Source organism: Pempheris klunzingeri, chromosome 7, assembly GCF_042242105.1.
Source record: "Pempheris klunzingeri isolate RE-2024b chromosome 7, fPemKlu1.hap1, whole genome shotgun sequence".
Taxonomy (NCBI): domain Eukaryota; kingdom Metazoa; phylum Chordata; class Actinopteri; order Acropomatiformes; family Pempheridae; genus Pempheris; species Pempheris klunzingeri.
Window position 1 is genome coordinate 2,369,451 of NC_092018.1, and position 25,758 is coordinate 2,395,208.

Sequence of the window (25,758 nt, forward strand, 5' to 3'; positions counted from 1 at the left end):
TTCGAAGTTATTCAGAACTGGAGCGTCAAAACCAGCAGTTCTTCAACCATAAACTGTGTTTTTATTCCAACCAAACTCACGTCTGAGGTGCGTTCGCTGACAGAAATGTAGCAGCCGATTTCTGCTTGAATTATATGAAGGAACAAAGAATCTCACTTTAAGTGTTCGGCATTTTAAGACTCAACAAGAAACTATATTTCCTGCACCAAAATCATACATTTTACCCCACAGATTGAATATTTTTGCTTTATTTTTTGCCAAGTTTCAGCAAAAAACCACTTAATCTGTGCCGAAACCCCTCTCAGACATTAAAGGGATAGTTCAGATTGTTAGAGAAGCAGGCATGCTCAGACACTAAATGAGACGAGAGCAGAAAGAAGCAGGAAAACAGATTTTAGCCTCCATCTAAAAAAAAAATCAGTATATGTGTCGCTCTCTTCAAACCACCAGACTCCATTGACAAAAACAATAATTTTACCACACACAACACTGGAGTTGCTGCCACCGCCCTGGTCTGTTAGTTAGTTTGTGTTATTGTGTGGCGTTGATGTTTTAAATGGTTTGTTCGGATCAATGAACTTAAGTGTTATTTCATTTTAACGAGGCAGCGGTAGCACAGTGAACTCCTGTTTTCTGCGAGGCAAAATTATGACTGTTTTGTCAATGAAGTCTGGTGGCTTTGAAGTGAGCGAAGAGAAAGAGAACAGTAATCTGAACTGCCCCGTCAACCGTTTTACAAACATCCTTCGACTTATTGTAGAGCCTCAGTGGTATATTACAGTTGTAACAGGACCTTGAATGCACCACGGCGTATCACTCGACATCACAAACTGACTACAGACCACAGACGAGAAGCACTGACAGAAAATCTTTACTTTAGTTCACATTCAGACAGTCGACTTTAAACTGTTTCAAAATGTCTCGAAGATGAGCGATGCACACTTTTCCAAACAGATCCTGAACGCAGCATCAGTGAGGTGTTTGGTTGGAATGAAAACATTCATTGATCATCAGGCCTTTTAATCTAATTTAATTTAATTTAATTTGATTTAATTTAGTTTAAAGCAAACGTCAGATGATTCTTCCCAAAGTCGAACCCGAGTGTTTCTTCAGCAGCTCGTCTCCGCTCTCAGTTCTTTGTGCTCAGATTAACAGATGGACTCGACCCTGCGTGACCCTGCGCGCCTTTTTTAATTTTTAATTTTTGTTTTTTGTTTTCGTGCTGACGAGGTCGCTGTCGGACCGGTCTGTGTGTCGTCGTAGCCCGTGTTGACAGTGACGTACCTTTTGTGATTTGACCTGATTCTGTGCGAGTTTGAACAAAAAAAAAAAAAAAAGGCTGCGTTTACAAGAAAAAAAAAACGAAACAAAAAAAGGAAACCAGCTGGCGTGGTGTGTGTGTTTTTTATTTCTACTTTTTGTTTTTTATTTTTCATTTTGATCCCCTGAACTGTGCTCGGGTGCCATTTTCCATTTTAACAAAAAGAACTTTTTCTAACTGCGGTCTCTTCTTTGTTTTACTTTTCCTACTTTTCACACAAACCCCCACGTAGAATACAAGACTGTCCCCGATTATGTCTTTGTTTATTTATTGATTTGTATATAGAGATTTTGTTTTGCATTGTACATTCTCTCCTCTCTTGGTTATAGATTAATATATTCATGTATATACGAATAAACATTAAGTTTATAAAAGTAAAAAGACTCTTTTCTCTTAATTATTGCCTCCTTTGTCTTAAGATTAATGAACTGACAGTAAACTGGACTGGAAATCTTTTATTTGACAGAAGCACAGAGACCTAAAATGATAATAAATCAACATGGATGTTATACTGAAGTCTTAAATTGATCGTTAAAGGTCATAATCACACTTTTCAAGCATGATAATGCAATAAAATGTGTCATATGTCCTTTTTTCTACACAGTTTGAAATACTTTGATATGTATTTTATTTACAGATAATTAGTCACCACACTAGATTAAAATAAAAGTCATCATCCGTCTTATTCTCTCTCCTACAATTAAATAAAGACCAAAAATTAGACATCAAATATACAACATATACTTTAAAAATAGTATAATAAATTCCAAATGTGGTGCAAAGAATATTTCAACTTGCAAGCAAAGATTAAACTGTACATAAAGGAGCTAAAATACTAAATTCAAAACTATACTTAAGTAAAAGTGCATAAAAATGATCAGTGAAATGTTCTTAAAGTATAAAAGAGCTCATTATGCAGCCATAATGTTTATAATTTATAATATTCTCTTATCATTATTTATGCATTAACATGTGAGCAGCATTTTTACACTTTAGTCGACTGTTATAGAGCTAATTTTATTAAATTATGTATTTTCAGGCTTCTTAATTCACTGTTTTGTATTTTACAGGCTCATGATATCGCAAATAACTACGTCATCCGTCAGCGACAGGACGCGCTTGTCCGTCGCGCCTGCGCAGTAGCTCAGAGCTTTGTTATTTCATTCAGAATGGCGCTTAGCAAAACGTTTGGACAAAAACCGGTGAAGTTTCAGCTGGAGGAGGATGGAGACTTTTACATGATCGGATCGGAGGTTAGTTTTTCACTTCTTCAACAACACGGTGCTTTAATTCTTTACTTATTAGGCAGAGATTGTGTCCTAAAGCTGGCAGCCGGTCCGCTAGCAGCTAGCTAGCTAGCTAACAAAGCTAGCAGAGAGGGAGGACGACGCACGAAGATTCATTCATTTATTTTGGGATTATTGTTAATTTAACCGAGAAAATCTGTGAGGATTAATACTTATCCATCTATATGCGTTTATAACTGAATACATTTTGACCTGAAAACGTTCGTCCTTCTCCGGAGGGTCACCCGCTTCTGTTCGGCGGAGCTAGCTGACGTTAAACAATTAGCTAAGCTAAGCTAACGGTGTTTATCCAAGGCTAAACAACCTGAATGTGGTTCCTTCAGTGACTTTATTCAGGATAAACTGATTATATGTGTCACTGAAACTATAAAAGTCGTACTTATTGGAAAACATTTGAAAGCTCTAGCTATTTTGTAGTTAGTTGTTTATGAGATTATTGCCCCTTTCCCACTAATTACACAGAACATATTGTTTGTAACGTCACTTCACAATAAACTGGTGTGTGTTAATTAGTCCAGACTCTTTTTATATTAACCTTTTTTAATATATATTCTCATATTTTATTTTGTATAACATACCAGGTTATATTGTACTAAACCATGTCTATATGTATAGTGCTTTATTACATACTGTATAAATGTCATTATAGACAAATACAGCTAATTAATCATGTTATATTCTGTGTTTTAGTACTTGTATTACATTCAGTACATTTACTTATGTACTTAAGTACACATCTGAGGTACTTATACTAATATTTCCATTTCATGCTGTTTTCTAATTCGACTCCACTAGATTTCAAAATAAAATATGATGCCGTGATATAAATTAGAACACCTGAAAAGATTAGTCGATCAATCTATTAGTCGATCAACAGAAGGTTAATTTGCAGCTAAATCTGATCGTTGTTTAAGTCAGTTCATGTAGAAACATTTCACAGTTCCAGCTGCTCAGTGAAGATTTGCTGTTTTTCCTTTTGAGCGGTTTTAATGAACTGAATGTGTTTTTTTTATTGATAATGTTGAAGGTTTGAACCGAACAGGTTTATCAAAGTGTCACTTTGGGCTCATTGTGATGACGTTCCTCATTATTTTCATAATTTCTTATATAACTGTGCTGCTTGACTTGGGATTTTGAATTTAATCATTCTTGTATAGTTTCTATTATTTCTAATCGTATTTTCTATTCTATAAATTATTTATTTTGTTTAATTTCTGTATTTATCTGCACTTATTTCTGTGACAGACTTCAATAATTATTAAAGACAACAGAGATCAATAAAGTATTATCTTAATCTTGTTGTCAGAGAATTTACATTGCAGTAAAGCAGCACAATGAAGCAAATGTCAAACATTGATATTTGTTGTGTAAAAAGATTAAATTAGTCTTGTTGTCCACCTAAATGATTTATAATAATAATGATAATCATATTTTCCAGCTCCTCTGTATTAACCCGTCTTTCTCATATATGAAACATCTCAAACCAGCCAACAATCCAAACAGCAAAGACATTCAATTTACTATCAAAAACCAGAAAACGCTCAAATGCGTGAAACTGGAACCAGCAGAAATGATTAATTAATTGCCATCAACACGTCTTCTGCTTGTGTTCAGGTTGGAAACTACCTCCGTATGTTCAGAGGCTCCCTGTATAAAAGATACCCGTCATTATGGAGGAAGCTGGCGTCAGTAGAAGAACGGAAGAAGATCGTGGAGTCGTCACACGGTCAGTAACACATCTTCAGCTTTCCTCTAATGTGAGAGGAAGAAAATCTGGATTATGGAGTCTCTCTGTTATTTACTGTTGCTGAAAAGAGAAAAAAAAGCCTGTTAATTCAATAATATGAAGAACAATTACAGGAGTTGATTTGTTTATGAGAAACTTTATCTTCCACAAATAGAATAATGAAGATAATTTTGTACTTACTGACTTGTAAGTAGAAAACGTTTTTCCAGTAGCTCACCAGGGGCACAGATCCCTACAGAGAGAGACCTGGAAGATCCTTTTGGTTTAACCACAAACGGCTGTTATATCGCTCTCTGCACACACACCAGACTACATTCACAAAAACAGGAATTTAACGTTCTGCCGCTGTTCTACCGTTGCCATGATCGTTTGGTTTTGAGTGTTGGTTATTGTGTGATTTTGGTGTTTTAAAGGGTTAGTTTGGAACAACACAATATTTATGTAGCACACAGTAACACAAACTAACTAACAGATTGAGGCAGCAGCAGACCAGCAGCTCCTGTGTTCTGCGTGGTAAAATGACTGTGAATGTGAATGTAGTCTGGTGTGTTTGCAGGGAGCGATATAACGGCTGTTTGTGGTTAAACCTAAAGGATCTTATAGGTTGTACCAAAATATGTTAACATGTAATATTCATTTGTTTCTCAATATTCAAAAAAATACTGAAACTGTTTGTTTAAAAAGTAATCAGCTCTAAAGAATAATGTAAGTGATGATTTAAATGGCTGCCCGGCTCAGTCGTCCCACACTCATGGCGTGTTCGTGTTCTCGTTCTTGTCGTTCAGATCACGGCTACACTCAGCTGGCCACCAGTGTGACCCTGCTGAAGGCGTCGGAGGTCGAGGAGATCCTTGAAGGCAACGACGAGAAGTACAAAGCTGTCTCCATCAGCACCGAGCCCCCCGCCTACCTCAGGTACCTCACAGACGATGACGGGAACGTCGCTTAATTTACATGTTTGATCGAGCCGGAAAAGGTTCCTGCAAAAGAGCAGTTTCAGTAATCGATCTGGAGGTTTGTAGGTGAGCAGGAGAAGAGCTCCTTTTCAGCTCGACAAAGGTGATCATCAGTAGAAAACCTCTGTAGATCCTCGAAGAGTATTTGTTTTCTACAACTTTACTCAGTATTCAGATCATTAATGCGATAATGTCAGAGTTCATTCAGGCTCTCTGAAAATGTTTGAATTTTAATGTGGTATTTTTAAGGTGTGTTTGGATTTTGAAGAAAATGCTTGAAGTTCTAATTACATTAATATAATAAATGACTGAATGCTTTTTAGATAAATAAAGTCAAAGTCGAGCCAAACTGACTTTAATATAAATAACCATAGTATTAAGGTCCTGGAAGAGCTTGAAAATGACCGAAAAGTGCTTCATTGTCACTTTACAAGAGATGTAAGAACCCTGTAATATACAATTAACAACAATATAATTAACAGATGAATTGTGATGGTTATGATATATATTATAACACTATCTAGTCCTTTAAGGTAAACTGCAAAATAATGACTATTAGTGCCAGAGAGACTATTGGGTAAATGGCATAATAGATAAATAAATATAATATAATACAATATAGTATAGTAGTAGATTTTTAACACTTAAATCTACGTTGGTGAGATTAAGAACAATAAAGAGCCGTCTCGTTTTGTTTGTGACGTCATCGCTGCGTCTCTTCTGGCTCCAGGGAACAGAAGGCGAAGAGGAACAGTCAGTGGGTTCCCACGCTGCCCAACAGTTCTCACCACCTGGACGCCGTGCCGTGCTCCACCACCATCAACCGCAGCCGGCTGGGACGCGACAAGAAGAGGACCTTCCCGCTGTGGTGAGCCGCCGCTCCCTCCTTCCTCCTTCGTTCCTCATGTTACACACACTCTGGGCGCTCACCTCTTCTGGTTATGTGTGTGTGTCCTGTGTAGCTTTGATGACCACGATCCAGCAGTGATCCACGAGAACGCCACTCAGTCTGAGGTTCTGGTTCCGATCCGTCTGGACATGGAGATCGAGGGACAGAAGCTCAGAGACGCTTTCACCTGGAATATGAACGGTAACGTCCCATCAGAAGAGTCTGGTACTGAACTCACTTCATGGAGTTAAAGAGAGAAGTTAAAAGCTTAACTTCAGTGTTTTTAAACTTGGACCCTGTTCGTTCATATCCTGGTGTCTAAATGACTGGTAGGTAGAAAAAGTGTTGGAACTGGTCCAGTAGATCACCTCAGCCAGGCTGCAACATGATCCTTTGGGACAACTGCACCTGATCACAGTAGGTCCACTAAAAGAGCTTGTTTGATCCACTGACAGCCTCATGGAAAGGATCCCTACAGAGAGAGACCTGGAAGATCCTTTTGGTTTAACCACAAACAGCACACACACCAGACTACATTCACTAAAACAGGGATTTTAGCTCACAGTGCACAGGAGCTACTGGTCTGCTGCTGCCTCAGTGTCTGTGCTTGGTTGTGTTATTGTGTGCTACATAAATATTGTGTTGGGTCGAAACTAAGCCTTTTAAACACCAAAGTCACACAATAACTCACACAAAATCAAACGATTGAGGCAGCAGTAGAAGAGCAACGCCTGTGTCCTGTGAGCTAAAATCCCTGTTTTAGTGAATGTAGTCTGGTGTGTGTGCAGAGAGCGATATAATGGCTGTTTGTGGTTAAACCAAAAGGATCTTCCAGGTCTCTCTCTGTAGGGATCCTTTCCATGATGCTGTCACACACTTAGAATAACAACTAGAGCCTGTCAGTGGAAAAAATATGTAAAAAAATAAGGCAGAGGTTTAAAAATACTGAAGTTACCATTTAAGCATCCAGAGCTGCTAATCACTATTAAAAATGTCCATTAAAGACCAAAAACAAAACATTTCTCCTGCTTGTTTGAACTTTTCAGAGAAGCTGATGACACCTGAGATGTTCGCTGAGATTCTTTGCGACGACCTGGACCTCAACCCGCTGGCCTTCGTCCCCGCCATCGCCTCCGCCATCCGACAGCAGATCGAGTCTTACCCGACGGACAGCATCCTGGAGGACCAGGCGGACCAGAGGGTCATCATCAAGGTCTCTATCTACTCTCTCTGGTATCTCATTCTACCTCACATCCGTGGTGGAGGTGAGTCATTCATCACCTGTTTGTTAAATGTCCTCGTGTTCCAGCTGAACATCCACGTTGGGAACATCTCTCTGGTGGACCAGTTTGAGTGGGACATGTCCGAGAGGGAGAACTCTCCGGAGAAGTTTGCCCTGAAGCTGTGCTCCGAGCTCGGCCTCGGCGGGGAGTTTGTCACCACCATCGCCTACAGCATCCGCGGTCAGCTGAGCTGGCACCAGAGGACGTACGCCTTCAGGTACTGCCCCACACACACACGGCGAAACGTGCGGCTGAGAGGATGTTAGCTTACGTTTGGTATCCTGGCTGCTTTCTTCTGTGTGAAGATGGTTGTCATGCTGCATTCAGGTGCCCCTCGGACAGTCCCATTTCCTCCAGTGTGTTCAAGAGCTTTTAAGTCATAATGTGGAAACAACATGGAAGACGAGAAGATTTTAACGCTCAGAGTGTTTAAGCAACATGTCGACAACAGGTGTTAATATTTACAATATTGATTTAACTGATTAGTGATCAGGTTTAATGTGAATAAATAACTTAATCAACTAATTTAGGTCACTCGATGTGACAGCAGCTAACGGTTACAGACGAACTAAAAAGTTTCTTACCATCAACCAAACATTTACTTTTGTCCTCCATGTTTCTGTGTTTAAGAAGTTGGCAAAAGTTTCCGGTTTGTTCCACCTTGAGGAGGCGTTCAGGTGCATTTTCACAGTCTGGAACAAATTTTTCCAGTTATTCTGACACTGCATGAATGCACCACTAGGTTTAGATCGATGTTTGATGTTTGGCGACCGCTGGCTGAGGTGATATACTGGACCTGGTCCAACAGATCTTATACCTTCCAGACATTTAGACACCAAAACATGCAGTTAGAAAAAAAAAAAAGAGGACCCAGGTTTAAAAACACTGGAGTTTTCCTTTAACCAGTGAAAACATCCGTCCTGCTTACGTCTCTGTTGTTGTGTATGTTGTTGCCGTGGTGATGTGGCGGAGACCTTTGACCCTCTTTGAAGCCTGTTGTTGTTTTTCTCACTGTAAACCAGATGATGGTTTATAAAGACGTCCAGACTGCAGACAGACAAGGTTTTTTTTGTTTGTTTGGCGTTTGCTGCTCTGACGGTTCTTCTTCGGGCTGAAATGTCGTCTGTCTGGCTCAGAGTTTAGCTGGATGTCAAGTGATGAAATATTCCTAAACCCAGACGGCCACCGACCTCTGCTCCAGCTGGATGTCTGGACTGGAAGAAATCTTTCAGCGCTGCTTATTTTCCTGCTTATTCCACAGTGACGGCGAATCATCAGATGTTTGTCGGAAATATATTAAAACAGGGAAAAATCTCAGATGTGACACAAATGGAAAACTGTACAGTACAAGACACAATAATATATAAAACACAACAAGCAACAGTAAAACTACATAACACACAAAAAGAAAGGACGTCCTCTTCCTCTGGCTGAATGTCGGCTGAACGCTGGAGGCCGACTGAGGGACCGTCAATAAATTACTAAACTGACACAACAGTCAAAAACAATCAGTCAGAACCTTCATGCTGATCAGTGAAAATTAGGATTTAAAAATTATGTGTACTTTATTTATTTTACATAAATATTTTAATAAAATAGTAATTTCATTAGCTTCCATGAAACGTGATGCAGTGATTATTATACAGTCACACCTCTTTAGATTACATTTAAGTGCTGCTTGTACTTTATTTTAATGCTTTTATGGAGAAGAAAAATCCTGATTTATGTCAGTAGCTTCTGTTTGTTCTGTGTATTAATCATTTCTGTCAATGCCTCACATTACCTTGAAACTTTAGCAGGGGTCCTTGAAAAGCCATGGAAAGTTTTTAAATGTTGTCCCTGAAGCTGTTCAGGAACCTTCACCTCCTAAACATCCTTAAATATTTTGGGAAAAGTCATTTCATTTTGTTAAGTGACTGTGTGTGACTGTGTGTGTGACTGTGTGTGTGACTGTGTGTGTGACTGTGTGTGTGACTGTGTGTGTGTGTGTTGCAGTGAGAACCCCCTGCCCACAGTGGAAATGATTGTGTGTGTGTGTGTGTGTGTTGCAGTGAGAACCCCCTGCCCACAGTGGAAATGACTGTGTGTGTGTGTGTGTTGCAGTGAGAACCCCCTGCCCACAGTGGAAATGACTGTGTGTGTGTGTGTGTGTGTGTGTTGCAGTGAGAACCCCCTGCCCACAGTGGAAATGACTGTGTGTGTGTGTGTGTGTTGCAGTGAGAACCCCCTGCCCACAGTGGAAATGACTGTGTGTGTGTGTGTGTGTGTTGCAGTGAGAACCCCCTGCCCACAGTGGAAATAGCCATCAGAAACACAGGTGACGCCGACCAGTGGTGCCCCCTGCTGGAGACGCTGACAGACGCCGAGATGGAGAAGAAGATCAGAGATCAGGACAGAAACACGAGGTCAGTTTCCGGCCGCACGGACGGTCAGCTGACCGGCGGTCCTGTTTCCAGTCACAATAAGAGCTCGGGCAATTTGATTATTTTCTGGATTAATCAGTTAATTATCAGTGAAATACCAGAAAATTCTTCAAATGTTTCAAAGCAGCCGAAAACCCCCAAATATCCAACTTGGTTATAAAGAAAAGCAGCAAAGCTGGAAATGTTTGTCATGTTTACTTATCCATTATTTATATATTATTAAAATGATCAATTGATTCTCTTAAAGAACAGCAATGTAAATATTCTCTTGTCATTGAAAATCGATTCTCTGTTTATGTTTGTTGGCTCTGCAAACACACATGTTCTGGTTTTTTAAAGACTGACTGATGAACTGATTGGTTGACAAAGATGGTCAGCTAATTAATTGATAAAGTAGAAACCCTTATTCGAATTTAATGTCACCTTTAAAGGGATAGTTTGGATTTATTATTTTTTTTTTTTAACTTGTTAAATCACTCCAAAGTCGTCTCCAAAGCCACCAGACTCCATTCACAAAAACAGCATTTGTACCCTGCACAACACTGGAGTTGCAGGTCCACTTCTGCCTCAATCCATTTAGTGTGTTTGCATTATTGTGTGACTTTTAGTGTTTTAATGGTTTAGTTCTGGTCTGAATTAACATGTTAATACACCAAACTAATGGCAACTAGACCAGCAACTCTTCTCTTCTGTGAGGTAAAATTACTGTTTTTGTCAATGGAGTTTGGTGGCTTGTAAGACTGCAGTATAACAGCTCCAGTTCCCAGTTAGAAATGGCTCTCTGACATACTTCAGAAAATCCAAACTATCCCAGAAAAGCTTTGGAAACTTGCAATAATCACCTTTTAAAACATTTCAGCCATTTTGTTAGTGAAACAATTAGTTGATAATTATTGATTGATATGATGAGAACAGTTATTAGTTGCAGTAATCAGGTCTGTAACAGTCTGGAGTTTGTGTCGTGTGTTTTCCTCACACGAAGTGAGTTGCTGCTCTTGTTGTTGTTCTGTTGTTGACTCTCTCTTCTTCCCGTTCGCTCCGCAGGCGGATGAGGCGACTGGCGAACACGGCGCCCGCGTGGTAGAAGAAGCAGCTTCAGCGCCCCCTGCAGGAACGTCTGATCTGAGGTATGACGCCGTCTCGGTTCGCAAAACATCATCAGCAACAAAGACGTCCCTCCATCGCGTGCCGGACGTCTTTCCTGCTCGACCGGGCTCCCGCTCAGCCGTTCACCGTGTTATTTTTTGTTTTATTTTTTACTATTAATGTTAATATTCTGTTTTGTTTGGCAAAGCCGCCCCCGGTAGAAAATGTCCCTCCTTCGATTTTCCCCTCCGACTCTCGGCGTGGAGGAGCTGCTCTCACTTTGACCACTGACTCTCTTTACCTGACCAGAGGGAGAAGAAACCACACAACCAGTCTCAGATAATATATTGTTATGTTGTATTTGTTGTCTTTTTGTACATTTTAATAATTCTTACAAAATAAAAAAAAAAAAGTGAAAGCTCTTGATTTGCCGTCTGGTTATTCTGTGAATCATTTTTTCTAGTTTCAAGTATTTCTGATATAACTTGGATCAGACTGATGTATGAGTCTACTGATTTTTATTGTTTTTACTGGTTTTTGTTCATACAGGTGTTCAGTTTGAGAGCTGACAAACAATTAGCAGTGTCTTTCTTTCTCTTTTCTAATGTTGAACAGAATTTGGTTTTGATTCAATACACTTGAGTCAAAACTTTGCCCTGAGTTTTCCTCTACTTCCAACATGAGGTCAAAGCTTAAAGGGAAACTCCCAATCGGTACATATTCTGGTGTCTAATTGACCGGCAGGTACAAAACGTGTTGAAACCGGTCACCATGAAAGAGACATAATCATTTGGGACAACTGCACCTGATCAAAGTGCTTGTTTTAGCCACTGACAGGCTCAGATTGTTATTCTGTATCGCTCTCTGCACACACACCAGACTCCATTCACAAAAACAATAATTTAACGCTCACTGTCAGACACTTATCATAACAATCTGAGCCCGTCGGTGGGTAAAAATTCCGAAGCTACCCTTTAATTTTGTCCAGTACTTTGGCGCAAAACGAATCACGTTCTCATCATCCTCAGATGTACTCTCAGTTCTTTGCTAATTAGCATGTTAGCGTGCTAACAGGCTAAACTACTATGGTGAACAGGTATAACAAAACACTATACCTGCTTAGCATCAGCATCTTAGCATTTAGCTAAAAGGCTGAAAAAGTTGTCAAATGCACCGTAATATCTTAATAATGTGAGTGAAGGTTGACCTCACCTGCATTATTCTGTCAAGTTAAAGATGTTTTAAACTTTGCTTTGCACCGTTGTGTTTAATATAAATCACAAAATTAAATTTTTTATTAATTCTTAATTAAAAAGCCACTTTGTATCTCAGAGTTTCCACCACATTGATGTTTCTGTCCCATGTTGATGTTGTAAATGATCCTTTAGACTCTTAAACTCAGATTTGGTGTCTTGACGTTGACGCTCATCAGTCTGACCCCAGCTGTGACTAATATCTACCAGCAGTGCTTTATTATGAGGGACGATGTTTTGTTGTTGGGGGATGGTCGGGGTGGGAGGGGGGGGTCCCACTGAGGCTTGTTTGCGTGTTGTTGTGCTAAGCAGTTTCCATTTTGTCCCCAGTGTTTGACCCACAAAGGCAGCGGGTGAAAGTGCAGCGTGTGCAGACGGGGCTGATGGGATTTCAGGCCGTCGGCAGTTCTGTGGACCAGCAGCAGTGACACAACAGCAGGGGAAAGAGTCATGGGTCAGTCCTGCTCCTTTCACCTCTTCTAAGCGACGTTCAAATACCACGTTCTCTTTTCTAGTGACGTTAGGACAAGCTGTGGTCAGAGATGAGAGTGAAGATGTTTCAAGCACATAAAATGGCACCGTGTGACTGATTTCACTCAGGTATTAAGCATTGGAGCTGGTCCAGTAGATCACCTCAGCCAGCTGCAATGGCTGCAAAGTGATCCTTTGGGACAACTGCTCCTGATCACAGTAGGTCCACTAAAAGAGCTTGTTTGATCCACTGACAGGCTCAGAGTGTTATTCTAAGTGTGTGACAGCATCATGGAAAGGATCCTACAGAGAGAGACCTGGAAGATCCTTTTGGTTCTTTGTTTTCTTCAAAGACACCAGACTCCATTGACAAAAACAGTAATTTTACCAGTATTTCTTTCCCAGAAAACCAGAGTTGCTGGTCTACAGCAGCTGTATACAGCGGTTATATCGCTCTCTTCAAAGCTACCAGACTTCATTGACAAAAACAGTAATTTTATATTTTACAGCTGGGCTACCGCTGCTTCAATCAGTTAGTTTCGTTGTGTTATTGTGTGACGTTTGTGTTCTAAAGGGTTAGTTCAGATCCAACACAGTGTCTATGTAACACACAAAAACACAAACAAATTAATTGATCGAGGCAGCAGCTCTCCTGTTGTGTGAGGTAAAATCACTGTTTTTGTGAATGGAGTCTGGTGTGTGTGCAGAGAGCGATATAACGGCTGTTTGTGGTTAAACCAAAAGGATCTTCCAGGTCTCTCTCTGTAGGGATCTACTGATGCCTCCATCAGTTAGTTTGTTTGTCTTATTGTGTGTTACACAAATATTGTGTTGGATCTGAACTAACCCTTTAAAACACCAAATTTACACAATAACACAAATAAACTAACGGATATATCATCTTTGGTTAAAAAAACAAAAAACAAATTGTCCTTCTGTTCAGTCCTCGTACATCTCAACTGTCCTCTGCAGTGACTCTGGGCTCCTCAAATCCACATCCTCCTCCTGTGTTTCCTGCTGGTCTCTGATTCTGGTCTTGGCCCTGTTAGTCATGCGGCTCCTCGTCCCGCTGCAGACCTCCACCCTGCTGCTGCTCTCCCTGGAGGGGACGGTAGTCTGGGTCCTCCGGCCTGTCAAACATGACCCTCCTGGAAGGAGAGAACGGGGCCGCGGGACATTCACTAATCGATTCTTCACACTAATGCACTGTATCTGGTGAATGATGAATTCTGGTTCTTACAGGAGTCCTGGTGTCATCAGCAGCTTCCTCCCTCCCGGCTGGTTTGGAAACACGTCTTCCAGGAAGTAGTACATGTGACCGACACTGATACCTGAGGAGGGGAGGAGCTCGTCACACATCCGACAGCTGAATGACGTCCTTAGATCACCTCAGTGGATCAGTCTTATGTGTTTGAAATGAATCATTATAACAAACAAACCTCGTGTTCAGACTCAAACCAACACTGAACGCATCGACTAACAAGTAAATCTTCCCCTGTGCCAGCTCTATTACTACTGTATATTAAAGGGTACTTCAATATTTCTACACCAATTTTTTTTTTACATATCCTGGTGTGTAAATGACTGGTGGGTATTAAAAGTGTTGGAATTGTTCCAGTAGATCACCTCAGCCAGCAGCCACCAAACTAGCTGCAATGGCTGCAATGGCTTTGATCCACTGACAGGCTCAGAGTGTTATTCTAAGTGTGTGACAGCATCATGGAAAGGATCCCTACAGAGAGAGACCTGGAAGATCCTTTTGGTTTAACCACAAACAGCACACACACCAGACTACATTCACTAAAACAGGGATTTTACCTGGCAGAATACAGGAGTTACTGGTCTATTGCTCCCTCCATCAGTTAGTTTGTTTGTGTTATTGTGTGACTTCGGTCTTGTAAATGGTTAGTTTGGATTAAATGCAATGTTGTGTAACACACAATAACACAAACAAACTAATCAATCGAGCCAGAAACTCCTGTGTCCTGTGAGGTAAAATTTGTGTTTTAGTGAATGTAGTCTGGTGTGTGTGCTGTTTGTGGTTAAACCAAAAGGATCTTCCAGGTCTCTCTCTGTAGGGATCCTTTCCATGATGCTGTCACACACTTAGAATAACACTCTGAGCCTGTCAGTGGATCAAACAAGCTCTTTTAGTGGACCTACTGTGATCAGGTGCAGTTGTCCCAAAGCCTTGTGTTGCACTTGTTTGAGGTGATCTACTGGACCAATTCCAACACTTTTTGTACCTACCAGCCATTTAGACACCAGGATATGTCCAGGTTCCAGGATACCAAAGTTACCCTTTAAACACAATGACCTTAATGTGCCTCACTGTTGCTTTGGGTATTACACACACGTCACATCAGATGTCGTTGGGTTTTGGTGAGATGTTTTTATACCTAGGAGGTCGACCACAATGGAGTTTCCGAGCAGCAGCGAAAATCCCATGAGCACCCAGGGCAGGAACGGCGCCTGGAAGTTCAGGAGGCCGAAGAAGTTCATGCGTATGAGCGGGTGTCTCCTACTCCAGACGTACACCAGCATGATGATGAAGGCCTGACCCAGGAAGAAGACGTTGGCGAACAGACCGAACAGCTGCAGGACGTCAGGTTAAATACAACCAATCACACGGTTTCCTGTTCTACGTGACAGTGAAGTGCTATGAAATAAAATATCCTCTTTTTTTATACATACTGTAGACTGTGGACGCCCATTTCTGCCAGGAGAATAAATGGATCAAAAGTTTGGGCTGATAAAAGTAAAAATCATAAATGATAGTGAGTCAAAATCCTGAGATATTAAGTCATTTAGATACGTAGATAAGTAAAAAGGTTATTTAATCAAAGTATTTCTTAATACTTTATACTTATTACATGATTTTACAGAACTACAGTTTTTATTTTCGTCAGTTACATTGTGAATTTTGACTTACTTTGTCAAAAATGTGAATTATTTGAAATATAAACACAAAACTTTAACTTACGAAGGTAAAATTGTTAAACATTAAGACAAACTTGTGATGTATTTATTGACTTATAGTTTTGAGTTGAAGAGTCAGAACTTGACTTATATCAAAATCTAGACAAGTTTTTGTGACTTTTTGTATTTTTTATTTTACTTTTATATTACCTAGAAGTCCCATTGAGGTCTGAAATCTATTTTACAAGAGAGACCTGGCAAAAGGTTTAACTTACCTGTTCATGAAATTAATAAATGATAAATATATATATTTTTATTTTTCAGGCATCAATGGGCTTCCATACATGCACTGTATGTTGTCAATTTTAGTCAGAAAATTTATTTCGGCACATTTCTGCCTCCAGAAATGTAAAAAAAATGGAACATCAGACTGTAAAGTTCTGAATTATAGTCACTCATGATTCCCTAAAATTAAAGTATTTGAAGGACCAAAGTCTTAAAACTACAATTTTTTTCCTCAAATATCATTATTGTTGACGGGATGCTAAAACCTTCACAATAAAAGCCAACCTATGACATTCCTTCATGTCAGCTGAGCATGCTAATTTCGCGATAACACACTAAACACTGATATTACACCAGAATTAGTCCTCACAGACCTGCACTTAAAACTGTCCGTGAAACATAACACGGCTCCAGAAGAACCTATAAACCTGCACGCGGACCGTTTCAGCCCAGAGGGACGTCTGTGGTAAACAAACCCAGAACTGTATCATTAACCTGGAATGTGAACAAGAGCTTCTGGCGACAAACTGCTGAGCATCATCAAAAAGAGACAGGCTGCATGTACAGGAGCTGGATTTTCATGCTTTTAGCCAGCAGCCAGCTCAGAGGGAGCTAAAGTGTCTGATGTTCCCACCGTAAAGGCATTTTCTTTAAACCTGGGTCCTATTTTTTACATATTCTGGTGTCTAAATGAGTGGTAGGTGCAAATAGTGTTGGAATTGGTCCAGTAGATCACCTCAGCTAGTAGCCACCAAACGGGCAGCAATGGTTATATCGCTCCCTTTAAAGCCACCAGACTCCATTGACAAAAACAGTCATTTTTCTTCACAGGACAACAGGAGTTACTGGTCTACCGCTGCCTTAGTCGATTAGTCTGTTTGTGTTATTGTGTGTTAAGTAGATATTGTGCTGGATCCAAAGTAACCCCTTTAAAACACCAAAGTCACACAATAACACAAACAAACTAACTGATGGAGGCAGCAGTAGACCAGTGATTACTGTGTTCTGTGAGGTAAAATCACTGTTTTTGTGAATGGAGTCTGGTGTGTGGATCTGCTCTTTTTATAAGCGTCAAAAAGGATACAGTCATCACAACTCCTCCAAACAGGAACATGAAAACAAAATCCGCTGTCCTTCCCCGGAAACAGCCTTCCTCCAGCATCCGACAGTATCGATACCTGCCTCTGGTTAAGGACCGCCGCCGCCATTAGAAAACATAGGTATAGATTAAGGGAGATAAATAAACTCCTCTGATGAAACGCAGGGATAAAAGATACAGAAAGATGATGTTGAACACAAAACTGAATCCAAGAGAACCAAAGAACAGGAAGCTGGTTATCAGGCGCCATATCTGAGATAAAGACACAAAAAAAAAGAGTGTAAATATGATAACAGACCATTTGGGCCTATTTTCAATCTAATAAGTCGTTGATAAATGTTACCTGGTATCTTCTGATGATGAGGTCCGGGTTAAAGTAGAGCTGGAAGGGGGTGATGACATCAAGTTGCTAAAAAAAATAACACACAACTTGAGATTAATCAGCAAGTTAGACAGCGAGATATTTGATTTGTTGCATTGGCGATACTTTAAAGGTGAACTGTGTTTTTTTTTTTTTAAACCTGGACCCTATTTTTGCATATTTTTGGTTTAAAGTGACTGGTAGGTAGGCTCAGAGTGTTATTCTAAGTGTGTGACAGCATTATGGAAAGGATCCCTACAGAGAGAGACCTGGAAGATCCTTTTGGTTTAACCACAAACAGCCGTTATATCGCTCTCTGCACACACACCAGACTCCATTCACAAAAACAGCAATTTTACATGGCAGCACACAGGAGTTGCTGGTCCACTTCTGCCTCCATTGGCTGGTTTGTTTGTGTGATTGTGTGACTTTGGTGTTTTAAAGGGTTAGCTGAGATCTGAACTGATGTGTTAGTTTATTGATTGAGGCAGCGGTAGACCTGCAGCTCTCGTGTTCTGCAGGGTTAAATTAATGTTTTTGTCAATGGAGTCTGGTAGATTTGATGCAAGTGAAGTAAAGTGCTCTGTGACATCAATGTAAAGTGGTAAAAATATTCCGAATGTTGCGTCCACTTCAACACTTAAACTGATATTGATTTTTTTTTTAGATGGGTCTATTTTTTTAGGAGGCTAAAATCCATTTTCCTGCCCCCTCGTCCACAGCAGTACATTACTTAGCGTCTGTGCCGGGACTCCTGCCTGCTTCTCCAAGGTAGGTAAAACTCAGACAGCAGCACTTCAAATAATCCGAACTGTCCCTTTAAAATATTTCAAATGATAATAGAATAAAACAGTAAAATAGAACAAAGATTATTATATTTACAAGAAAGATGTAACAACATGTATACATACATTTTTATATTCATATATATATATATTTATATACACATAAAATATGTGCAATAAACTCAAACTTTAGGACTTTTAACTGACATTTAAACTCTCCTACAGCTCAAAGAATTAAAGCAGTTTACTCAAAGTGTAAATCAACTATTTCAAATGTCTCATCTTGACATTTTTAGGTAATTTCAGCCTTTTTCTACTTAACAGGTACATTAACTTTCTCAGTAAATATTTCACTGCCTCAGTAAATAAACTATAAAAACAATAATAACTGTTTGGAGATCAGTAAACCTTCTTAAAAATTCATCATAAGTAGCTTTACTGTGAGTTTTAAGAGAAAAATGTTAGAAATGAACAGTTTCTTGCTATAAATATCTGATCAGAGCCTGAAGGTCAGAGTGTAAACTGTGTTGTTGTTGTTGTTGTTGTTGTTTCTTACCACGGCAGCTGTGGTGAGGACGCAGGCGGTCGTGTACGCTCGGGTCACCACGGGGATCTGGAAATACTCCTGAGTGAAGCTGTGAGCCATCGCTGCTGCTGCTGCCCCACTGTCAGCCATGATTTACCCTCTGAATGAACAGCACAGGCCCCGCCCCCTCCCACGGCACCAGCCAATCAGGTCCACCGGCCAATTAACACCATCCAACCCACACACTCTTTAAACACTTGAAACATACAAACTTTGACAAATATATTTGTTTTAGTAATAATAATTGCATAATAAAAACTGGATGAGCAAAATTACATGTAAAAATGTTCTTTAAACACAATATTATTAATTTTTTGAACGACTTTGACACAGAAATTACTCTAAATTCGAGGCTCAGAGTTTGTAAATGTATAATCGTGCATATTTTTATGTGTGTATTTGTTAAACCACAACAGCACAACACTTCTTTATCCACAACACAATTATTTATTGTTTTTATTCTGCCAAACTTTAACTAGTTTTGTGGTAGAATATTTGAAATGTGGTTAATTTCTCAGTCTAATACACAAGATACTATTAAAGGATTACTTCTACCTGGGCACTTACATACAAAGTAGGTCCACTAAAAGAGCTTGTTTGATCCACTGACAGGCTCAGATTGTTATTCTAAGTGTGTGACAGCATTATGGAAAGGATCCCTACAGAGAGAGACCTGGAAGATCCTTTTGGTTTAACCACAAACAGCCGTTTTATCGCTCTCTGCACACACACCAGACTCCATTCACTAAAACGGTAATTTTACCTCACAGAATACAGGAGTTGCTGGTCTGCTGCTGCCTCCATCAGTTAGTTTGTTTGTGTTATTGTGTGACTTTGGTCTTGTAAAGGGTTAGTTTGGATTAAATGCAATGTTGTGTAACACACAATAACACAAACAAACTAATCAATCGAGCCAGAAACTCCTGTGTCCTGTGAGGTAAAATTTGTGTTTTAGTGAATGTAGTCTGGTGTGTGTGCAGAGAGCGATATAACGGCTGTTTGTGGTTAAACCAAAAGGATCTTCCAGGTCTCTCTCTGTAGGGATCCTTTCCATGATGCTGTCACACACTTAGAATAACACTCTGAGCCTCAAAAAAAAGTGGATAATTTATGGATGTTTAGCTTTAAATCTTCCTTGCATCAGTTTCTGTAATAAATCAGCTTTAAAGGCGGCACAGTTTGGTAAAAAGGTTATGGTTTTATTAGAAAGGAAATAACAATATGCAGGTCATACATTTCAATGTACAGAGTATGGGCTACTGACGAGTAAAAAATAATAATCAAAGACAACATGTATGTACAACAGACTTTTGCTAAGTTGTTTGAGTATAAATATTTTTTTTTCAAAGCAGTCAGAGTTCACTGATGAACACGTGAGTCAAAGTCTGACCGATGAAGAGCGTAACGGCTCGTCAGCGTCCCGCACTGAAAAACTAACACCTGATGAACTCTGTGCCGAGCTTTCACATTTCACACGGCAGAGGAGCAGCGGGTCTCAACCTGGGCGTCCTGACCCACAAAGAGGACGTCACGTGACTTTTTGGGGTCCACGAGGACCCTTTAAAACCCTCCGGCAGCGGCAGAAGAACGATTCAGGTCAAGAAAATACTCCTGACTTCAAATCATGACTTAAATAAGAAATATTATCAGCAAAATGTACTTAAAGTACCAAAAGTACGGCAGTAAAACGTCCCCTGCGGCTGATAAATGATCATACATGACGTTCTTAGTTAATACCTGATGTTACTGTTGCAGCTATGAACTATTACTACTAAAAACAGCCCCAGGGGGTCCAACCTGCGGGTCGGGGCCCTCCAGAGGGCCACCAGATAAATCTGAGGGGTTGTCAGATGATTAATGGGAGCGGAAAGAAGGAAAAAAATGATTTAATTTTCGTTTTCTGGAGTTTTCTCTGCTGTTTGTCTTCATTTATTCATAAAAATCCATCAAATCAAGACTTCCTGCAGAAACATCTTTAAAATTAAATGAGTTGAATGAATGAGTTGATGAATTAAATGAAATTAAAAAACAAACTTTGCACATTTTATAATATTTTTTCATATTCTGTATTGTAAATATTCATATTTATGTTTATAGACTTTTATATTTTTGTTTTGTTGCTGGACTTTCTTGACTTGATGTGTTTTTCTATTAATTTATTCTATTTTTATTCTATTTTTTTATTGTACGCACCAACATACCAAGTTAAACTGTTTCTGTGTCTGAGCAGGTTTTCAGTGTGTTCACACTGTGACAGTGACTAATTAAGATTACTTAAACCAGACAGTGTGCGTACTGAATACTAACTAGAATCACAGGCTCTAATCTCCCACAATGCATTGCACCAAGGAAATAGAGGAGCTGCTCACAGCTTGAAAAGTAAATTATGGGCGTTGGTGAAACACTTCCAGAGAGGAGAGACATTTGGATGATGCTCATATAAAAAAGTAAAGTATATTTATACTTTTGTGTGTGTGCACTAATTGCAGTGACGTTATAATGTGATTATTAATATGAAGTATTATTATCGGATGTTTTCTGTGATTCTTATGTTGTTCTGTGTTGTGTTTTTTGTGAATGTTTGATCTTTCTTGCAAAACAGACCTTAATCTCAAAGAGAACGGCCAATTAACTAAAGTTTAAATATAAAAAAGTATGGATTTGGCACAGTTTGATCTTTAATATTGCGGAGAAGAAATAGAAGAAAATCAAAATATTAAAGTAAACTACCTTAAAATCGTACTTGAGTAAATGTAGCTTTGTGTAGAAAGTTCAGCAAAACAGCCTGAGAATTAAAAATAAGGTGAAAATCAGCCACTATTTTTGTTTTGTTGTTTGTTTTTGGGAGACCAGGTTGAGAGCCGTTGGTCCACGCAGCAGCTGGTGTCCCTGAATGCATCACGCTGACCCACCTGAACGGAGCACCATGTCACAGATAATCAAAGACTTCATCACCAAGCACAAGGACCTCCTGTGAGGAAATGTCTCACTTCTACTCCTGCGGGGTTTTGGACTCTAGATGGCGTCCTGGAGCTGTTTTGTTTCACCGCCGCAGACGCCTGCAGACGAGTGAGTGACCACCGAGCACCTTCATGTTAGAGGAGTGACATCAAAACATGACATTCAGGGATTTTATATCTTGTTTCTTTGGGCTCCGTATAGTATGAAAGGCAGGGATTCTTTCAGGGCAGAAAAGTGGGACTCCTGACATCTAAAAAGCTGCATGAGGACAGATTCAGTTTATAAAGTCAGACGTGTTGGCGACGTGTCTTAATAACAGCAGAGAAGAAGCATCACATACCTACGAACTGAAACCTTGTACATTTGCTCTATTTGCCCAAATAAGGACTAAGCAAATCAATACTTCAACTGACAACTGAAATCACAGAAAACGACGTTATCCAGAACTTTTAGTCCAGAGGGAGCTAAATGAATGTCCCCATCTGTCCATATCCTGGTGTCTAAATGACTGGTAGGTACTAAAAGATCCTTTCGGTTTAACCACAAACAGCCGTTATATCGTTCTCTTCAAACACACCAGACTCCATTCACAAAAAGAGCAATTTTACATGGCAGCATACAGGAGTTTCTGGCTTGATTGATTACTTTGTTTGTGTGATTGTGTGTTACACAGCATTGCATTTAATCCAAACTAACCCTTTAAAAGACCGAAGCCACACAATAACACAAACAAACTAACTGATGGAGGCAGCAGTAGACCAGCAACTCCTGTTGTTCTATGAGATAAAATTCCTGTTTTTGTGAATGTAGTCTGGTGTGTGTGCAGAGAGCGATATAACGGCTGTTTGTGGTTAAACCCAAAGGATGAGTGCTGCCCCCTTCAGGATGTAAGATAAGAGCTCAAACACAGACAGAAGTCTGTCACGTTTCGGTCAAAACTACAAAACAACTTAATTAGTTAAGGTGACCTTTGTTTGCATGTTGTGGTTCGTGGTCAGTGAGTCAGGTTGGCTGGAAAATCTGCATTCGGGTTTGTTGAACACTTGATTCAAGTACGGCGTTCTACGGTCTATTATTTCTGTACAGCAGACGGTCGCTATGGGCGCCATTCTCATAGTGAAAGCAGTAAAATCATTTTTAAATCTATAAGACTGTTTTTTAAGTTTTAGTTTGAAGTATAGATTGTATTGTGTCTGTTGAACTTTGTGTTAGCATGTTGCGCAGCTAATGTGTTCGCCATAGCCCAGTTTATAAGAAGTGGATGTAACCATGGTGACGTCACCCGTCAGTTTGTGGACCGCCATTGTGAAGCCTCGAGTTTGGCTTTATGGGCGTCGCCATCTTAGTTTTTTGGAGCCACTGATTGTCCTTTGATTGGTCAGAGTCTTAATTGACTAAATGAACATCCTGCTGTGCCGAAGAAGACTGTAAACTAGAAACTGAGAGCAGAAACTCATCAGGAAAATGTTCACTGAGCTGATAAATCAGGAGAGAAGTTGGCTCATTTTCTCGTTGACTTCCATCCAATCAGACTTCCTGTTTGAAGCCAGTGGAGTCGCCCCCTGCTGGACGGTAGAGAGAATGCAGCTTTAAGGCTCTTCAGCATCGGCTTCACTGTTCAGACTTCTTTGACTTCCTTAAAAAAGATTTCTGGGATTGAAGTTACAGTTTTAAAACAGAAGTTACCTCCCTACAGCAGCTAATGTCTCTAAGTTTGATGTCACTCTCCAAACACTTCAGGATCAGCGAGTCCGTCCACGGACTGAAAACCAGAATCTGGTCTAAAATCTGAACTTCGGGCTCAAAGACGGGAGGTCGAGGACGATGCAGGGCCCAGATCTCGGCCGCGTGGTGACAAAATGTGCAAAATAAACATGAGTGTAGCTGCACAGGAGGCGCCAAGTCTGAGGAAACATGACCTGGTTTTCCTGAGAAGAAGGTGTAACCGATCTGAGCATCAATAAATGGAGCAAAGCACAAACAGATTCGGTCCTTGAATGGACGAACACGCAAAACGTCTCTGTTTTAAAAATAAAAACTCCTCTTTATCTTCGTCAAAATATTCTCCTCCGTCGGGACGACTCACTCGTTTCTACAGCCGAAAAAATCCACGCCGATGTAGCGAGGGTAGCCCTCCAATGAGTTCATGCCGACGGGGTCGAACTTCCAGTACTGTCGTCCTCGGATGAAGTGAGCGTAGCCTGGAGGACAGAAAACACACATCTGGTCAAATCTGTGAGAAGAACCAACAATTACACATCGCTTGGAGTTTGGAGAGAATAAATTTATTAGACTTTTTGTGATGTGATGAAAATGCTGCACTTTTTACTCCATTTTAAGTTACTTGCTACTTTTAAAAAAAAAGGGTTTTACTTTGAAAAACATACGATACAATTTACTGTTTAACCAGCAGCTGCAAACGTTTCTGGCTTTTGACACACAGAAACGTTTCCTCTCTAAATTTCTCACATGGTTTCATCTGAAATTCCTCCGTACTGAAAAAATAAATCAAAAAACTTCTCCTTAAACTCACTGAAATCACAAATAACGACAGGACGTCGTCAAATGTCCTCTAATGATCCCACTTAGGAGGAGAGGTGGGATTTTCTTGCCCCTAATTTCAGCCTCTCCGAACCTGAACCCCTGCTGCAAGTAAGGGATAATGGAAATAAGCTAACTGTTATTTAAGGAGGAGGCATATTAGACCTTAATTTGGACGTCCCTTCATGTTTTGAAGGTTTTTTTGAAGCTGGTCTGGTCTGTGCTGCTCCCAGTTTGACTTTGTTGGGAAAAAACCAAACACTGTGGGATCGTTTATTCGGCCTCCGTAGTTGTTCCGAGTATCTGAACCCTACTGCAGCGAACAAATTAAGTTTTCAAGCTGGAACTCGTAGCTTTGTTCTCGGACCGTACCGTAGATGTCCCTGAAAGTGGCGTCCACGTCGTCGGGGACGCCGCTCCAGTCCTGCATGCTGCGCGGGTAGACGGACTCCACTCGGTTCTCGCGGGGGCTGAACCTCCAGTAGCTGCCCGACTTGAAGAAGTAGGTGTTGTAGTTGGAGTCGTGGCCCCAGCGCAGCGCCGCCTGGATCGCGGACACCGACAGACCCAGACTCCTGATGGAGTCCGGGCCTCGGATCTGCATCTCGGCGTCGAACACCCAGTAGTTCTCACCTGCCGGGAGAGACGGACGACAGCGGACACCATTTAAACGTTGTGTTTCTCATTCGTTTTCCATCTTTTAGACACCAAAATATGTTAAAAAAAAAAAAACAGAGTTTTCCTTTAAAGTGTTTCTAATGCAACACATAAGATATCTATAAAATAAGCTTATTTTTATAACCCTCATTCAGTTCCACTATGACCCATATTACACTCACATATTCTAGCCCTTAACAGGCTCAGAGTGTTATTCTAAGTGTGTGACAGCATCATGGAAAGGATCCCTACAGAGAGAGACCTGGAAGATCCTTTTGGTTTAACCACAAACAGCCGTTATATCGCTCTCTGCACACACACACCAGACTACATTCACTAAAACAGGGATTTTACAGAACAGGACACAGGAGTTGTTGGTCTTCTGCTGCCTCCATCAGTTAGTTTGTTTGTGTTATTGTGTGATATACAAACGCATTGTTGGATCTAAACTAACCCTTTAAAACACCAAAGTCACATAATATTACAAACAAACTGAGACAGTGGTAGACCAGCAACTCCTGTGTAAAATTAGTGTTTTTGTGAATGGAGTCTGGTGTGTGTGCAGAGAGCGATATAACGGCTGTTTGTGGTTAAACCAAAAGGATCTTCCAGGTCTCTCTCTGTAGGGATCCTTTCCATGATGCTGTCACACACTTAGATCAACACTCTGAGCCTGTCAGTGGATCAAACAAGCACTTTTAGCTGAGGTGTGTTACTGCCAGCTGAGGCGATTTACTGGACCAGTTCCAACACTCTTACACACCAAAATATGTAAAGATAGGGCCCAGGTTTAAAAACAACAGAATTACCCTTTAACCACATGTAATA

The 25,758-nt window shown here is 40.2% G+C and overlaps 2 protein-coding genes across 3 annotated transcripts in view; one reads left to right on the top strand and one right to left on the bottom strand.

The window, feature by feature from the left end:
• Positions 1 to 2,457: 2,457 nt before the first annotated feature.
• On the top strand, positions 2,458 to 11,430 carry smarcb1a (SWI/SNF related BAF chromatin remodeling complex subunit B1a). 2 transcript variants are annotated; one of them, XM_070833718.1, is made up of 10 exons: positions 2,458 to 2,574; positions 4,243 to 4,354; positions 5,161 to 5,290; positions 6,062 to 6,199; positions 6,294 to 6,421; positions 7,267 to 7,433; positions 7,530 to 7,720; positions 9,777 to 9,908; positions 10,971 to 11,053; positions 11,221 to 11,430. In XM_070833718.1, the coding sequence occupies exons 1-9, from the start codon at positions 2,491 to 2,493 to the stop codon at positions 11,008 to 11,010; spliced, it is 1,122 nt and encodes a 373-aa protein (XP_070689819.1). In that variant the 5' UTR covers positions 2,458 to 2,490; the 3' UTR covers positions 11,011 to 11,053; positions 11,221 to 11,430. The 2 variants fall into 2 exon arrangements, with proteins under 2 accessions (XP_070689819.1, XP_070689818.1); XM_070833717.1 differs by having other exon boundaries at positions 10,971 to 11,430.
• A 2,351-nt stretch (positions 11,431 to 13,781) lies between these two features.
• Positions 13,782 to 25,758, bottom strand: part of LOC139203828 (stromelysin-3-like) — a 35,205-nt gene continuing 23,228 nt past the window's right edge. The window contains 10 exon segments of the mRNA XM_070833719.1: positions 13,782 to 13,884; positions 13,977 to 14,067; positions 15,136 to 15,331; positions 17,025 to 17,118; positions 17,218 to 17,291; positions 17,383 to 17,448; positions 18,742 to 18,869; positions 23,652 to 23,752; positions 23,819 to 23,933; positions 24,646 to 24,906. Coding sequence (XP_070689820.1) covers positions 13,782 to 13,884; positions 13,977 to 14,067; positions 15,136 to 15,331; positions 17,025 to 17,118; positions 17,218 to 17,291; positions 17,383 to 17,448; positions 18,742 to 18,869; positions 23,652 to 23,752; positions 23,819 to 23,933; positions 24,646 to 24,906 — 1,229 coding nt within the window.